This window comes from Juglans regia, chromosome 4, assembly GCF_001411555.2.
Source record: "Juglans regia cultivar Chandler chromosome 4, Walnut 2.0, whole genome shotgun sequence".
In the NCBI taxonomy this organism is placed as follows: domain Eukaryota; kingdom Viridiplantae; phylum Streptophyta; class Magnoliopsida; order Fagales; family Juglandaceae; genus Juglans; species Juglans regia.
The window spans coordinates 11,125,938-11,143,471 of NC_049904.1; the positions used below are offsets into that span (position 1 = coordinate 11,125,938).

Below are 17,534 nucleotides of genomic sequence, written 5' to 3' on the forward strand. Positions count from 1 at the left end.
AAAGGAGATTTACTTAGAAAAACAAACGAGTCGAGTCTCTAGTTCTACTCCCCTCTCTCTTTATCTGTCTCTCTCCCAAATCTAATTTATATGAGTTTGCCTTTTAAATAAAGAAATTATATTTATAATCGTGAATATGTAAGTATCATTAGTTATTTAAAAAAAAAAAAATAAATATAAAATTTACGTGAAAAGAAATTAATTTTTTAATAATAAATTTTACTCTTTTTTAAAATAATTATACAATATTTACACACGACTGTACGTAACATTTCTCTTTTAAATATCACCAACCTGTTCCACCTGTCTTTCCGTCTTCGGTCACTCCTCGCACACACGTTAGCTTTTGCAGAGCAACGGCAAAGACAACTAAGCTCCGTACGCTTTTGATCGCAAATGCAGGTTTACTTGGTTCCGTTCTTTCGCACCTTCGATATCGATAGCAATTTCTCCATTGTAAATTTGAATTTCACTTTCTTTTTATTAATTTTTGGTGATTTTGTTCTGTTTTATATGTTTTTTCGGTTTCAAATTTTCAGACAAGAACGGTTCAGGTGAAGCACGTTTCAGATCTAGCTAGTGAGAGAGAGATTCATGAATTTTTCTCATTTTCTGGAGAAATCGAACACATTGAGATCCAACGGTATTTCATATTTATTCGTGTGTGTGTATAATCTCTGTGTTTCTTGGTTTATTGGAATATTAATTCTTGGTCTTCGTTATCTATTCATTTTAATTTTTTTTACATTTATCTGTTTTTTTACTTTATCTTTATCTTTTTTATTTTTAAATAGGAATTGTCTTAGTTTAGAAATTAATTGAAAATATAGGAATAACTTAATTACTCCAGATTTATATTTGCTATTTTTTAGTTTTTCTTTAATTCCCTGGTTCGTTGCTGAGAAGACGTAGGAAAAAGGAATGAAATAGCACCGTATGAGTTAGTTTACTTATTAAAAAAAGACTGTATGAGTTAGTTTACTAAAGCCAGTTATTTTATTAGGGTGAGCTGAGTTTTTGTGTGTGCGTGTGTGTATGCGGTATTGTGGAGGGTATGGGTTGATTGGGTTGTTGTTTTATGGGTTTGTTTTTGGTGCAGAGAGTCCGAGCAATCAAAGACTGCATTTGTGACATTCAAAGATCCTAAAGCACTTGAAATTGCATTGCTATTATCGGTATTTCCACCATCTGTTCCTCATTCTTATTGCTGAATTCAAGTGTCTTATTTTCATATTCACTTTGTTGAAATGCTTTATCGTTATTTTTCATTGAGTTTCAGTTGTTTCGAATAATCAAATTTAGGTTAGAAAACATTAGATTGCCTACAACCCAGCTTCAAGAATATAATCAGTTGTTGGAAAACGGAAATTGAGCTCTCTTTCCCCCCACCTGATTTGATTTTGGATAAGTAACAATGTTATTCCACTAAGAAATAAGTACAATCTGTTACAATGTATAATTTTGTAGGTATGGAGTTTTGCTCATGTTCAGCCACACCATCCACTATATATCCTATTATATGTGACTTTAAATAAAACTAACAGTATATGTAATTAAAGTTAAAGTTATTAAATGAAATATAGTATCCATAATTACAAAATTTGGGTGGCACATCATTGATAAAAAAAAAAAAAAAAAATTTGGGTGGCACATATGTGGTTATGCCCTTTTCTAACCAAAATGTCTTCCTGGTGTTATATTTCCTGCTTTTCCTTGCTTACCGTTGCTTTTGTATATTCATTTTGGATATGATGGTGGGTGTATCAACAGCGTTGATACTGGTGTCTAGTCTGTTAGGTTGGTCAATCAGCTGTAGCTCAAGCGACGTCTCCTCCCCCCTTATGAATGGGACAGAGAGTCCAATTCTGCTTTGACTCATTTTACTTGCAAGCCGGTGTGGAGAACACGTATTAGTTTTGATTGACTTTGGAGGGGGTGATATTCCTGAACATCAAATTTCTTGTTCGCCTTTGTATTTTCTAACATTTAGCACGATGGGATTGCTGTTTGTTCTTTTAAAGTCTTTATCAATGCGGATTTTGCTTTCTGATGTTGTATATTTCCTTTAAGAAGAGTTGGACTGGTTTGGGTGATGCTGAAGACAGTAGTGGATTTTTTTGCGTGCTGGATGGGGTTTCGTAGTTCTAAACAAGTGGTTGCGGCATGGGAGATGGTTTCTTTGTGTCTTATGTGGTGTATTTGGTGGGAAAGGAACGAGCGATGCTTTAACGATAAGGAGTGCTACCTTGGAGGAAATCTGGAAATTCTTTGTATTTAGTTTATCACAATGGTTTTCTGCTATAGGACTTGATGGAGCTTCTGCTCATGATTTTCTGTTTTCTTCTTCTTCTTCTTTATAGAATGTAACAAGGTGTTTTCTTTTGTATACTTCCTGTGTACATGGGCTTCGCCTATTACATCCGTTCAATAAAATTTCATTTTGCTTATAAAAAAAAAATATTTACTTTAAGAAAAATTGCAAACTGAGTGATAATTAGTAGTCAGTTTGTGTAACACCCCGAGTCCAAAAGTGTGATTTATTATTATTATTATTATTGTTTTTGTTATTGTTATTGTTATTGTTATTGTTTTATTAGATATGTCTTGAGGTAGTAAATAGTATGATCATATAAATGTATGCGTATTGTGAATATTATTGTCATATATGAAAATATGATGTGCTTATGATGGTTATCTACGCTACGCTAAGAGACAAGCCAATGTTAGATTCCTTTCATGATCTTGAGGGAATATGAGATTATGCTTGAATGAATAAATTTGTTTGATTAATTGAATGTTACTAAAAATCGTATGAAAGCAATGAGATATTCATGTAGTAATTCAAGTAAGTATGCCATGTAATAGAATAGCCATATTATGCGAGCCATGTTCATGTAGTACTTAGATTATGTATGCCATGAAATGTCATAAAATATTCAGATCATATTATGTTATGCCATGTATAAGAAAGTACCATGTTATGTTATGCCATGTATAAGGAAGTGTCATGTTATGCTATGTCATGCTATACCATGTTCAAGAATATGACATACCATGCTATGATATGTACAAGAATATGACATATTATGCCATGTTATGCTATGCCATGTACAAGAATATGCTATGTTAGAAATATTCATGAAAACCTAATAAATTTTCATGCATTAAGGAAGTTAAGAAATATTACGGTGCCACGGACTCAAGCGTGGTTAACCATAAGTTAAGTGAAACACGGACCCAAGCGTGTTTCACTCCATGTTATGCAAGTTAAGTGAAACACGGACCCAAGCGTGTTTCACTCCATGTTATGCAAGTTAAGTGAAACACGGACCCAAGCGTGTTTCACATCATGTTATGCAAGTTAGGTGAAACACGGACCCAAGCGTGTTTCACTCCATGTTATGCAAGTTAGGTGAAACACGGACCCAAGCGTGTTTCACTCCATGTTATGCAAGTTAGGTGAAACACGGACCCAAGCGTGTTTCACATCATGTTATGCAAGTTAAGTGAAACACGGACCCAAGCGTGTTTCACTCCATGTTATGCAAGTTAGGTAAAACACGGACTCAAGCGTGTTTCACTCCATGTTATGCAAGTTAGGTGAAACACGGACCAAGCCTGTTTCACTCCATGTTATGCAAGTTAGGTGAAACACGGACCCAAGCGTATTTCACTCCATGATAAGACAAGATAAATAAGATATTATGCATTCACGATTACATGTTTGCCACGATTATGTATGCTTCCGCTTTTGGTCAATGATTAAAACATCTGCTATGTGAGTCTATAATGATATACGTATGTAAAATCCTTCAGAAAGTCATGTTACGTGTTTGATTGTAATCTATGAAGTTGTAGGTATGTTTTGAAGAGTCTCATAGAAATGAAATGTATGTTACAAAAATTATATTTTTTTTTTTTTTTTGATCAGTAAAAAGTACAAAAATTATATTTTACGGTATGATGTGCTACTTACTGAGTATTCGACTCATTTTGTTTGTTTGTCTTCTTGTTTTCTTCTATGTCTAATTCTCGCAGATGATGTCTATGATGATGCAGAGTTGGATGGCCAGGAATAGATCTAGTACAAAGACTTAGGAATGAATAAGTGATATTCACACAAGAATTAGATTCCTTTTTATGTCATTCATAGGATTAGTTTGTGTTCTTTTATTTTACGTTTAGTTGTTAAAACAATCATGTTCAATCTAGTTTTAACGTTTTGATGAATTTCAATAAATGAGGTATTTCTGGATATGAATCTCTTTACCGGGCACTAAGTTATAAATGCTAATAACATCTCTATCCTACTGGAACGGGGTGTTACAGTTTGTTGTAACTGAGTTGTAGATAAGTGTCATGCTTTTTTAAAATCAGTTGCTGAGTTATGGATTCATGTTTTTGTTTGCACTTGGGTTATAGAAAATTTTAATATAGGTCTAAATTTGGTTTTGGTTATATTGTTATAATGTCAGTTAATCCAAGGTTCTTCATGATTCCCAATATTTTAACTTGGAATAGTAATCTGTCTAACATGCTAGGAGATGTCACAGTGTGTTTTGTAACCATATTCCTGTTCTTTTATACTTTCAAGGTCTTCTCAACTCTTTCTGTTCACTATCCAATGGATTTGGTGATAATTGTCACACTTTTGTCAATATGTTGTTTTTCTTGATTCACCAAGTTTGCGCAAAATGGCATTCATGCCATGACAAGAAGCAGTGAGGTGGTATACGGCAAGTTTTGTCGTATGACCCTTGAGACTTGTGATTAGAACAAACTACATTGTTTTTGTCTGGGTGGCATTTTTAGATTAAGACCTTTTATATCTTCTCCAGGATTGCCTTTTTTCCCCTATACACCACCCTCAGAAGCTATGTTCAGGTTTTGATTCAGTGTCAATTTTCAATGGCAGGATCTATATTATCTACCCCGGATACATATCTTTCTTGAAAACACCCCAAATCTCCTATTGTTGTGTGTAGGTTTGTAGGAGAGGTTTAGTATAGAAGACAGAATAATCTGGTTAATATGCTCCATTTCTTATTAGCACAGTTGTTGTTATCAATAAATCATTTTAATTGGTAGATAGCCTTTTTAATAGTTGAAATGAATTTGTTTTGAGATTATGGGATGTTTAGCCCAGCTACCTCCCTAGTTATTTTCTCTCAGATTTCTTTTATTTTAATTGTTGATGTCAGTCACTTTTTAAAACAGTAATAGGGCATTGAGAGTTTGGATATGCTTAATCTATGATTTGAGTAAGATTTTTTCTTCCTCACTCCACATATTAATGGTGCAGTTGCAATCCACATTGCTATGGACAAAAAACTTGGGAACTCTTGTTGTAGCAGAAACTCAGTTTCTAAAGAGTGATTGTAGTCATCTCTTGTGATACCTGATAAGGATAAGGATAGGTGGTGAATGAGATCCCATATTGCTTGGGAAGGAGAAATTCTCGCTCTTTATATGGTTTCAATGGGGCTCTAATTGTATCATTGCCCGATTTGTTGTGAAGAGGAGGAGACTACTATGCATGTCATTTGGCAGAGTCCAGCAGCAAGGGATGTTTGGGCAGATTCTTTAAGACCTGTTCAAAAATGGTCAGGCACTGAAGAGAGCTTTCTTGGTTTATGGGAGAAATTAATGGAAAGGCTGAAAGAAGAGTTGTTGGATTTGGTTGCAGTCACAGTGAGAATGATTTGGCTCAGAAGAAATTCTTTCATTTTTGAAGAAAAGTTAAGCCCTAGCTGACTAGTCCATTTAGAGTATAGGCCATGTGGTTTGGACATTCCATTGGGCGTTACATCTCTACCTTTGTCATGAATAGTGTTGCAATATCATATCCTCTGTCTTTGCTCCTTGGCTGAAAATGATGTCACCTTAAGCCATCCCTCTTTCCCTTATTATTTAACTATAGATTACCAAAATAATAATAATAATAATATTAAGGCAGTACTTACAGTAAAATTCCATACAGAAGCTGAAAATGAGCTTTGTGTTGTTCAATCTCATTCTTTTCTCCCTGCCATCATCTTATTTGTTTGTTTTTGGTTTGTGCGTGTGAAACTAAGGTATTTGTTCATTGATAAACTTGGCACCTATTCAAATATTCAGCAGTCAAATTTCATTTTAATGAATTTCAGAAAGAAAGTTGTAATTGTTACAATGTTTTTTTTCCAATAAGTTATTGTTTACTACTTGTCAAGGTAACTGTTGAATAGCATTTGTAAATTTTTCCAACCTTATGGATGATTTAAGGTAGTGAAATGGGAACTTTTTTTGCTGCTTGGAAATGATTTCCTTTGTCCCCATACGTCCCATTGCTAGGTTTCCTAAATTGGCCTCCAAAGGATTCTACTTTTTTCCTTAATCTTGTTCTGGAAAATGAAATCAGATTAAGTTGCTTCTAGTTTTACCATTGAATGATTATATTGGTATCCATTGATACTCTTATGATTGAATTTAGTTGTACTGTTTGCTTTATGATTGAATTCCTGTATAAGTATTGCTTAGGCTTTATTGATTTTTAGCAAAAGATATGATACAAGAGTCTGGTGCCTTTCTCACCAGAATGAAAGCAATGCCTTGATGGAATTTCTAATTTTATCCCCCTCGAAGTGCATGCCTATTTAGAATGACAACAATGTCATGAAGAGACATATTCTCGTTCTCTCTCCTGGGTCTTCACTCCTATGATGGAGTTTTTTCCGCTATTTCATGAAAAATTATTAGACATTCCAGTAGAATGGATGACCGATGATTGGTGCCTCCTTCCAATCACAGGATACGAAAAATTATCTTTATAAGTACTGACTTTTAATGACATGCCATCTTTAGATATGACAGAAGTCCATGTGTTTGTATCTTAGGATTGCCTAATTATTACTCATATTTCGTACGATTTGAATAATGATTTATTCTAGCAAGTGACATTATGTATTCTTTTGTTGCAGGGAGCAACAATCGTTGACCAAATTGTGAGTATAAGTCCCGTCCAAAACTATGTTACAAAACATGAGATGCAGGTAAATCTAGGGATAGGACAGGATTTTGCAATCACTTTCCAGGTCCTATAGCCAATAATTATGTATTCATTTAGTGCAATTCATGCAGGAAGTAAGGGTGGTGGACAATGCTGCTTGTGTCACTCCTGCTGAAAGCAACAATTTAATTGTCGAGGTAGTAAAAAATACCACTAAAGATCTCACTAGCAGTACTGTGATTGCTAAACCACTTCATTCACTGAAATACCTATCGTCTGTAAAGGCGCTTTCCTCAGAAAAAAAAGGCTGTGACATGCTGCACCTTGGCATATGCCTTGCTACCTTGTCTGAATAATTGATCCAAATAATCTCGACTTTCCAATTCACTCTTCTCTTCACGGAAGAGAATAACTACCAAGAACCTCAATAGAGTTCACAGGGGATATAAAGCCATATTTCTACAACTTTTTGCTCCCCTTGCCAACTTGCAATATATGCCGTTATATTTTGTGTATGGACCCCACCCACTATCTTTATCCATTATTTTCTTTTACTAATTTCAAATTCAAGACCTTTAGCTCCAACATTAAGCTCGAGACGGCTTCTATATCATTGTCCCTTCTCATCTCGTAGTTTTCCACTTTTATTTTTCGTTGCAATAAAATTTTGTTGATTCTATTTTTCTTTTATTTTCTTCTACTTATTCTTCTTTTGAAATGTGATATGCCCATATTTATACTTATTTTTTTCTAACCTATCAAAAAAATTTCTAACTTGTCAAAAAAGGTATTTATACATTGCCAACTTTTCTCTCAAAATTCTCTCTCACACACTTTTTCTTTTTAAGAATTTCTGCCTCTTCTTTGATAGCGGTGAAACAGTTATGGTCTATTAGCTACCAGTATTTATGCATCCTATGCAGCATATAAGGTTGTTGCGAAAATTAGATATGCCAGCCATAATACCACCTGTTTGAATCTAGGATGCCATCTTAACTTTCTCTCAGACCTTCAAGTATCGTCTACGCTTTTGGGAAAATTATTATCTTGGGGTTAATGAAATTAGGGTAATCCCTCTCTGTCAACAGGATAAATCTAACCCATCAGGCAATGGAAGAATGTATGTTAGTAGAGCACAGGATGTAGTTGCAAGTGTGCTAGCAAAAGGTTCAGCCATTGGACAAGATGCCATGAATAAGGCTAAAGCATTTGATGAGAAGCATCGGTTAACAGCAAGTGCATCAGAGAAGGTCATTTCCTTTGACAAGAGAGTTGGGCTTACAGAAAAATTTACAGTTGGAATCTCTGTGGTCAATGAGAAAGTGAAGTCTGTTGATCAAAGGCTTCATGTGTCGGATAAAACAATGGCTGCAATATTTGCAGCAGAGAGAAAACTGAATGACACAGGATCAGCTGTTAAAACAAGCAGGTATGACATAGATCCTGCTTTCCCTGGGTCTTCATTGCAATAGAGTTACTTCAGGAGAAACCCAAAACTCTTTAAGAATGAAGTTTTCCTCTAGAATCCTAAAGTGCTGAGCACCGTTAATTTGTTTGGGCTTATTGAATTGTAGACTAATCTGCTTTTCAATCTGGCTTCTGATCTGGGGGAAATGATGGATCATGAATATACAAGAAGAAAAAAATAAAAGACAAAGTAAAGAAGAAAATTGAAAACGAAAGAAAAAATAATTTGTATGTGGGCTCGAAACATTAGAAGTAAGCATGATAAATGACCATTCCATTGATGTCATTTTCTAACAAGCTAAGGTATCTTTGGTTTTGGAAATAGAACGAAATGACTGTAGTCGATGAACTTTGTTTTGGTGCTGGATAGGTACGTTACTGCAGGAGCAGCCTGGTTCAATGGTGCTTTTACGAAGGTGGCAAAAGCGGGGCAGGTTGCAGGTTCAAAAACGAGAGATAAGTTTCATATGGCTGTATCGAACTTGACAGCAAAGGTGGATTCTTTTTTCTTTCTTACTTAACTTTATTATGATTAGTGGGGCTCAGTAAGGTGACAATCCAAATTATGTTGAATTCATGGATTCTTCCTGTAATACCATGAAGCCATGGTCCTATGACTTGACTTGAAAGATAACGCATCACCTTTAATACCCAGGGGGCAAACAAATTCAGAAAATGGTACCTAAAAATGTGTTAACCAGCTGCAGTTATTAGAAGCTCTTTGGTTGTAATAGTTATGTGGTATTTTTGGATACGCAAGTTAATTTCATTAGATTAAGCTTCCATGATTTCCTTGTATATATGTCTTTTAGTTACAACTGGATGTTTTGGTCTAATTGTTTACAACTAGTTCCCTGCTAGTTTTTTTATACCCCTGCTTTCTTTCATGCAGGAATCTCCAATTACTGCTTAAGCCGGAAACTTGATATTGCAATTTGTCGAATTGGATTCTGGTGCCATGTAGCTTTATCTCCTGTTGGGGCTTTGGGATATATAAGTTGGGTTGTTGGTTTGGTGTTGGTTCGGTTGAATGGGATGAATGTTTGTGATATTTCTTTATGCTTATCCATCAATGGTTTGGTGTTATGCTCTTTGCTCGTGATTCAATATTTTTGTATTTTTTTCCATTCTTTATTTCTCATTATCGTTGTAATCTTGCAATTGTAACATCTATTTAAGTGGAAAAGAATTTGAAACTGAGGTGGAATTGTTTGTTTTATTGTTCAAAATTTTCATTGAGAATTTGTAGCTATCTATAGTGGATGGTTGATCATACTAAAATCTTGGAACTTTTATTCGAGGAACAGGGTTTCTTTAACAGGAGTTGGTTTTCTCTGTTCCTTTGATCCTGCACATGTTAAACTCCACTGTCAGGGTATTGCACCTGCAATGTGGAAGCGGCTCTGATGGAACCAAGATCTTACCATGATGAAAAATGATAAATTGTGATCCACTTAGGGCTGGAACAAACCACTGAGTTTTATATTCTTTATGAAAAATAAACTACAGACCCTAGTATTTATAGTCATGCACTCCTATCTATGTACGGAACCTACTCCTATTCTAATAAAAATAAAAGTCCTATTGAAACTAGAATAACAATAACAATCCTAACTGACATGAACTATTTTAAAACAATAAAATAACTAACAGTTATAATAACTCTTCATACTCTAATTAAATAATAATTCTTTCCAAAATAAAACACAATTTTACCCCATTTTGTATTCTACTCCTTTGCGGCTTCTCTACTTTGTAGTACTTCCAACATCCGTTTTCATCATTCCTCCCCTCTTCCATAGCAACTTTGTCCTCAAAGTGCAACCATGGAAACTGTCATTTTAACTGTTTTGTTTCTTTCCACATTGCATCTTCTACTGTTTCGAGAAGGAAGACTTGAGGCGTTTGACACTTGTGTCCCAGTGTGAACCTGTCACCGCAATTGAAACATAGCCATTTATCCAACTTCTTTTACAAGACTGTTCATTCAATTTTCGACCTGGGAAATCGGGTATACCAAGATCGAAATCCGGGTTTCAAAATCGAGCCGGAACCTAGACTAAGTTAGTTTGGGTCAGTCTCGGGCCGGAACCCAGATGAATCCTGATTTTTTAAAACTCGGATTTCGGGTTCCTGGGTTGAGCACAGTTCTCTTTTCCTTCTTCTTCGGTGTCAGAGTACATGACTTTCCTCAAAGGCTCATCTGACTACTTCATTTTCTCATTTCCTACTTTGCTTGGAACCATTCCAAAAGTTGAAGAAGAGAGGTTCTCCAATTTGGATAACGACGGGAGATGGTTCTTGGTGTTTTGCTAAACGGATCTTATAGTATAATTCCACATGCAAATACCCATCTAGTCTTTCATGGCCTCCACCCCTCCAACACTAGCTGCCACAATAACCGATCTGCTTGTTGAACTCATCTTCTATGACGCTCTCAACCTCCGCTTGGGATGAAATGGAGACTTAGAGCATCGGGACATGCAACACAATGTTACATACCTTCGTACATGATAGGTAATATGCAATGCATCCTAGTATGCAACTAGTAGTATACAATAATCGTAGCAGAAATAAAAGGTTTAAATATAAGATATGCCAGAATAACTAAAAACATCCCAACTTTATTAGAAGATCATCACGTTCGAAATACCAAAGTAGCATAGACTTATATATAAAGTCATATCATTCTCTTCATGATATCTAAAGTATGAAGGACTTGGGTTATGAACAACAGAATTAAGTCCAGCTTCCTCTCCAGATCCAACTCCTCCTCAATTATGCGGATCCAATGCTCTATCAATCTCGTCCTGGTTGATTCCTGACACAACTTCTACATTTTCGAGTGGAATGATAGTGGTCCCATAAAGGGTGAGATTTACTCGAAATCTCAGTAAGCTAAACAACTAGCTGACACAAAGATAAATCAAACATGAAAAATGATAAATATGCAATGCATGAGATGCAGAAAAATTAGTATGCATGTCTTCCATCCAGATTCCTCAACATCTTTTAAAAGAAAATATGGAGACACGGGTTTTTACTCAGTAAGTAATTTTTTCATCATTTTTTAAAAGACAACTTCTTCATAAAATTTCATCATAAACTTTCATCATTATTAGCTGTTCATAATTAACATCATAACGTGTGGTAACGTCACAGTTCTCCATATACATTGTGAGTACCTGCCGATGATCATAGTACAACTCACGTTGAAACTATTTTGTCTATAGACTCGTTCTCAATGCATTGGTAAATATAACATAATATCATGACGTGTACACCCACCAGTATTAGGTGTCATAACATATTGACTTCACTCTGGCGTTCTTTAAAAATAACCCATTCGAACTCGTTGACTGTTCTTTGTCAACCCAAGGGTTACCACTCTATTCTTAAACACTCCAGACTGGACAAATGAGTTCCACCAAGATAATTCTCCATCCTGGCCTTTGGGGTTGTGAAAAAAATTATTTTTATGCTATGCATGAAAAATGTATTTCATGGCATGTGCATATGTAGTATGTTTTTATGTGAAAATGACATTTATATGCAATATGCTAAAAATGGTGAAAATCTTACATGTCATGTAAGTATCACTCAAACCATCATATAACATGATATTTTATGCTCAAAATGATAATTGATATATGAATGAAACATTTATTAATAATTCATAAATAATCTATTAATATGTAAGTTAGAGGCAAACTTACCAACTTCTGAGGAAATTCAAAAATAACGTCGTAGCTGTGTAAATCATGTGTATACTAAGTTAGGGTTAATACTTCAATGGATAGGTTCAAAATCAAAGGTTTCAAAAATTGGGTATTTACAAAAATTCTCCTCGACTTTTAAGAATTGCCATTTAGGCTCTAAATTTTCACTAATTGCAAACGAACTCCAAATTTAACCAAATTTTATGGACTTCATATTTTTGGCATTCTAAAACCATATATGCCATTTGATTTTCAAAATTCAAAGTGGAACATGCCCACACAATCCCAATCCATGGCATGCATCCTAGTTGATGCCTAAGTGTGTTTTCAACTATTGATCCCTATGAATGCATGCATATGAGATTTTATTTAATCAAAAATGATCACTAACTTCTTTAATGACATGAAGAATTCTAATCCTTGAATAATCAAGTTCATCCTAACACTTAATTATAGCTTAGAAATCCTTAATCATCAATACACTTAAAACCGATACATACTTGATAATCAAAATAAGATATATTCAAAACCTATCATGGCATGCTTCTAACCACAAATTAAACCTTCCATGATCATGTTAAGACAATGATAAATCATATCAAATCATGCTTAGGACATGCCATAGCTAAATTTCCAATTAAAATCATTCAATCATTCAAACCATATCTTAATTGACCCGGTTTTGATCTAAGTGTGATAACCTTCTTAAAACTTAATCAAATTTCACACCAACACTTGAAAAAAAATCTTGAAATTCTAGCTGAGATCAAAATCAAGAAAACTTACAAATTTCGTGGCCTCCCAAGCACTCAAGACTACCTTACACAAGAACACTCAAGAACTCACCAAAACTTCACTTGGTTGCACTCTTTTGATCTCTAAGAGGGAGAAATGCTCTCAAGGCTCAAGAGGATGCTTGGAGATATGGTGTGGATGAAAGGAGAAGATGAGGGAAGTATTTATAGGTGGCCAAGGGGTGAGGGGCGTTGGCTTGGGTGTTTGGTGATGGGGTGAAGTGGGAGGTGCTCAAATCTAGGAAATTTCCAGACTTGCTTGCATGGGCTTAGGTCATCTTGTGCAGGGGAAATAGTGGCCTAAAACCACCATGATTCCCTCTCTACAGTTGCTACATTGATCCTATGACGCTGGCCTGGTCGTGGGGCATCATTTGGGTGGCAGAAAAGTCCACAAACCACCCTTGGAAACCGGTGGATGAAGGTGGTTTTGAGGTGGCAGGAAATCAATTTGGGTTTTAGATGTTTTGGGCAGCAAAATTGAGTTAAAATCCTTTATGATGGTCATGGGACCTCTTGAGGATTGGGTGGTGAAGGAGGTGGCATGGGGTGGTGGTGCAAACCATGGAAGAGGCTGGTTCAAAATCAATCCAATCAGTTACAACAGAAACTAAACCAAGGTGCACCCGGTTTGGTTCTTTGAGTTGGTTGATGCAACCAATTTCGTCCAAGGTTTAAAATGAGTTTGGGAGGGTCTCATGAGGTGTTTAAGGACCATATTAACCTTGAGGACAAACCACAAAAATGTTGGGCCCAAGGGAAAAACAGTCCAAGCATTACAAAGGAGATTGCACAAAACCGATTGGTGCAAGGTTTGGGCTTGTTATGTCATTTTTCTCAATGACATGTGGGATGGTTTAGTTAGGGTATTAACATGGTCTAATCATGGTTTAATGGAGTATTTATTCAATAAATTTTGAATTAAAAGGTTTAAGAAAAGATTAAACTCAATTAACCTTCAAAGCATGGCTTAAAGTGCACTAACCTCAAGCATGATGGTTAATGGTCTTAGCCAATTTTCAAAACTTAATTTGGGTACTTTGGGTATGATTTGGGCTTAAGGAAACCAATAGTATGGTGTATTGGACTTTTGGTCTTGAATGGTGAAATAAACCCAAACATGGCTTTGGGCCTTGTGGGCTTGAAAAGAACCAAGTGTGTGGGTTCATGGCTTAAGGGCTTCTTGGGCTTTGAATGAGGAGCCTCATTTTCCAGATTTGTAGGGTTAAAAAAGGAAGCCCAAGATCCACTAAATTGGGCTTGACAAGATTTGAATTGGCCTAATTGGGCCATGGGTCCATTCTATACCAAGCTTGGCCCAAAGGTGCTATACATTCCTTATACTTGGGCCAAAACTAGTCTTGATTCCCTAAGGGCTTGGTTCAAGGTATTCTTGGGCTAGGCCCATGAATACACTAGGGTCCTAAAAAAACCTCACCAAAATTGCTAATGGGTTTGCCTCTCTAATCCTTAGCTGATTAACACTATGTACCAACATTAATGCTAATCTCACTATCAACCTTAATGTAAGTAATTAACCCATAATTAAGAGTCTAATCTAGAGTACTTAAGGGTTAATTAGGCGGGGTGTTACATCTTCTACTCTTCACAAGACTGTTATTTGCTATTGAAATTAGAAAGAAACGAACCGCAAACTTCATGTAGCAAATAAAACTGATCTGAGAAGGATGATATGAGGAAAATGGCATACGATTGCTAGTGGTTTTGGGGACTGGGGACAGTGGGGAGCCATTGGTTTTCTTTTCCTTACGATTTGACTATACATTGATGGCAGCGCTGAAGCTTTCTCACATCAAGGGTAGTCACTGTCAGCTTTTACATGAACAACTTTCATAGTAGAAAAAAGTCGTTCGGAGAGATAGAGAGAGAGCTATATGACTGGCTAAAAGCATGAAAATACTATTCTATCATTAAAGATATATATATAAAATATCCTAAATTTACTATACCTGTAATGAGTCAGCTTTTTTGTTTTACCGTACTTGTAATTCGCAGTTTTTAGATTTAAAACCCAGGTACCGGGTTGTAAATCCGGGTTCCGGGTTTAAAACCTGGTACCTGGATCGGGTGTATCCTGATTTTGCAATCTGGGTTTCGGCCCGGATTTGTTTGGGGCCGGAACCTGGAACCAAAATCCAGTTTCTTGGGTCCGGATTGGGCCCTAAAAAAACCTGGCCCAGATGAATAGTCGTATTCTTCTGCATCTCCTCCCAGCTTAATCTTTTGAACTCCAGAGTGCTTTTGTTACGTGTTGTAGGAGGCATAGTGACAACTTGAAGGGCCCCTGTTACTTGCACCGGTGTTTGGCTCCATTCTCGATCTGTATTTTCCCTTTACATACTCAACCAATCATCCCTCATTCTTGCCAATTCAATGATCTCATGCAATGTTTTTGGCTTGAACATCCAGACGTCCGTAGTGATTTTGTCCTTTAATCCTCCCAAAAACGTGCCTATCAGTGCCTTTTGAGGCCAACCAACCACTCCATCTGCTAGGCGTTCAAACTCACACTGATAATCCCTGAGAGACCCAGTTTGATGAATTTGAGATAGCGCTTCATCAAAGTCCTCGTACTCGGTTGGTCCAAACCTCACAAATATTTCCACCACAAAGTCATCCTTGGTGATGAACTTTTCTTTCTCCTTGTAGACTCATTAAACCCATTGTCACTATACATTAGCTCACCTTCTAAGTGGAAATAGGCTAATTGCACCTTATGATCCTCGACAATGACCTGAAAATCAAAGAACTACACCACTCGATTTACCCATGTCGTTGGATTTCACTAGAGTAATGTGGAAAGTCCATTTTAAATTGTCTTGGATTGAATTGTTGGTGTCCTCCTTCTCCTTGGTGCATAATCCGTGAGTGTGACCCCATTTCTTCTTGCTTTGAAGAGTCTTTGTCTGGCCGATGGAAAGGTTGCTCTTGTGATGCCTTCAAAAACTCCTTGATTGCTTTTAAACTTTCTTCCATTGCTTGAAGTCATGAACTGGTGCCTTTGGCCCTTTCCCATACCTCATGCAAATTGTATTTCAAGCATTCAAGAGGTTCTTTAGTCATAGCCATGCTTTGATACCACTGATGGAACCAAGATCTTACTACGATGAAAAGTGATAAATTGTGATCCACTTAAGGCTAAAAAAAACAACAAGTTTTATATTCTTTCTAATCATTGAAAATGTGGGTTTGTGATTATACACCTCGTTTTGTTAGTCTAGATTTTGTCCCTATCTGCAATGGGGGAAAACTTTGAGGATGTAAAAACTAGTAATGAGTTGTTTTCACCCATTACCACCAACCCTCCATCTTCTATAGTGTTGCCTGCAACTACTGCAGTACACTTTGAATTGAACCCACAAATAATTCAACTACTTCCTACCTTTCATGGTTTTGAAAGAGAAGACCCTTACATGCATGTAAAAGACTTTCTTCAAATTTGTGCTATATTTAGGTTCCAAAACTTTACTGATGACTCAGTTTGCCAACGCATGTTTCCTTTTTCTTTGAAGGATAAGGCATAGACATGGCTTAACTCTCTGCCATCTAGATCTATCACTTGTGATATTCTAGTTACAAAATTTCTCTCTAAATTCTTGTTACAAAAACCAATGCTGTCAGGCGAGAGATTACTGATTTTTATCAGGAGGATAATGAGAAATTTTATGAAAGTTTGGAGAGATTTAAGGACTTGATTCTAAAGTGTCCCCCACTATGGTTTTGAGATATGGAGACTGGTGCAATATTGTTTATAATGGTTTAACTTAGACAAATCATAACATGATTGAATCAATGGATGGTGGTGGATTTTTGAGTTTAATGGAGGATGATGCGTATAAATTTCTTGAGACTTTTCTAATCATAGAGAGAGATCATCTCCCAGAAAGTCAAGAAAGGAGGTTTATATGAAATAAGAGAATATCATGATATTAAAGTCATATTAGACAATCTCACTCGTAAGGTAGAAGCTTTGACTCTAGCTGGAACCATGAATTTTGTCAATCAAGTTCAAGATGAAGTATGTTCTCTCTGTGCTAGTCCCATGCATAGTGGAAACCGAATGCTAAGATGATCAACATAAGATATGGCTTATGACATGTTTGTTTTGTGACGACCAAGACTTTCTAGGCTTTTGTGTAATTTTTTTTTTTGTATAAGCCCATAAGAGTTTAGGCCCTTGTAGGAAATTAGGGTTTTGAAGTCCAATGGAATTAGGGCTCACGCTCAACTTAAAGATTTACGTTTGCTACTTGTCATCCAATGAACATATGTATAGGACTTGATGAATCTAGATGGAAATAAGGGTAGAGAGGTGAGAAAGAGCTAGGGTTTGGCTTACACGCCTGCCATAGGAAGATCTATCACTTTTTGCCACTTGTCACACATGCATGAAGATCTTTGCTTGTGAGAGAAAGCTTATTGACACGTGTCACTATAGGAGAGAGATTTTAGGAGGAAATGATTAGGTTATGGAAAAGTAGAACCTAAGGAAGGCCAAGAGGCCATGGACGACAACAAAGGAGAAATGAAGGTTTCTTTTTGCCATGT

The 17,534-nt window shown here is 36.1% G+C and overlaps 1 protein-coding gene, 1 non-coding gene and 1 pseudogene across 2 annotated transcripts; 1 reads left to right on the plus strand and 2 right to left on the minus strand.

The window, feature by feature from the left end:
* Nucleotides 1-285: 285 nt before the first annotated feature.
* Nucleotides 286-9,659, plus strand: LOC108997943 (binding partner of ACD11 1). Its single transcript, XM_018974332.2, has 8 exons — nucleotides 286-402; nucleotides 540-643; nucleotides 1,100-1,175; nucleotides 6,957-7,028; nucleotides 7,117-7,182; nucleotides 8,074-8,414; nucleotides 8,823-8,946; nucleotides 9,345-9,659. The coding sequence occupies exons 1-8, from the start codon at nucleotides 397-399 to the stop codon at nucleotides 9,363-9,365; spliced, it is 810 nt and encodes a 269-aa protein (XP_018829877.1). The 5' UTR covers nucleotides 286-396; the 3' UTR covers nucleotides 9,366-9,659.
* Nucleotides 9,660-10,659: 1,000 nt separating this feature from the next.
* LOC118348166 lies at nucleotides 10,660-10,875 on the minus strand (annotated as a pseudogene).
* Nucleotides 10,876-16,599: 5,724 nt separating this feature from the next.
* LOC118348363 lies at nucleotides 16,600-16,707 on the minus strand. The gene has a single exon (XR_004801457.1). It is a non-coding gene; the product is annotated as a small nucleolar RNA R71 (small nucleolar RNA).
* Nucleotides 16,708-17,534: the final 827 nt, after the last annotated feature.

Excerpts from the sequence above, each read along its gene's own strand:
- LOC108997943 (XM_018974332.2), top strand. Across the intron at positions 644-1,099 it reads GAACACATTGAGATCCAACG|AGAGTCCGAGCAATCAAAGA; the intron begins GTATTTCATATT and ends TTTTTGGTGCAG. Across the intron at positions 7,029-7,116 it reads TTACAAAACATGAGATGCAG|GAAGTAAGGGTGGTGGACAA; the intron begins GTAAATCTAGGG and ends CAATTCATGCAG.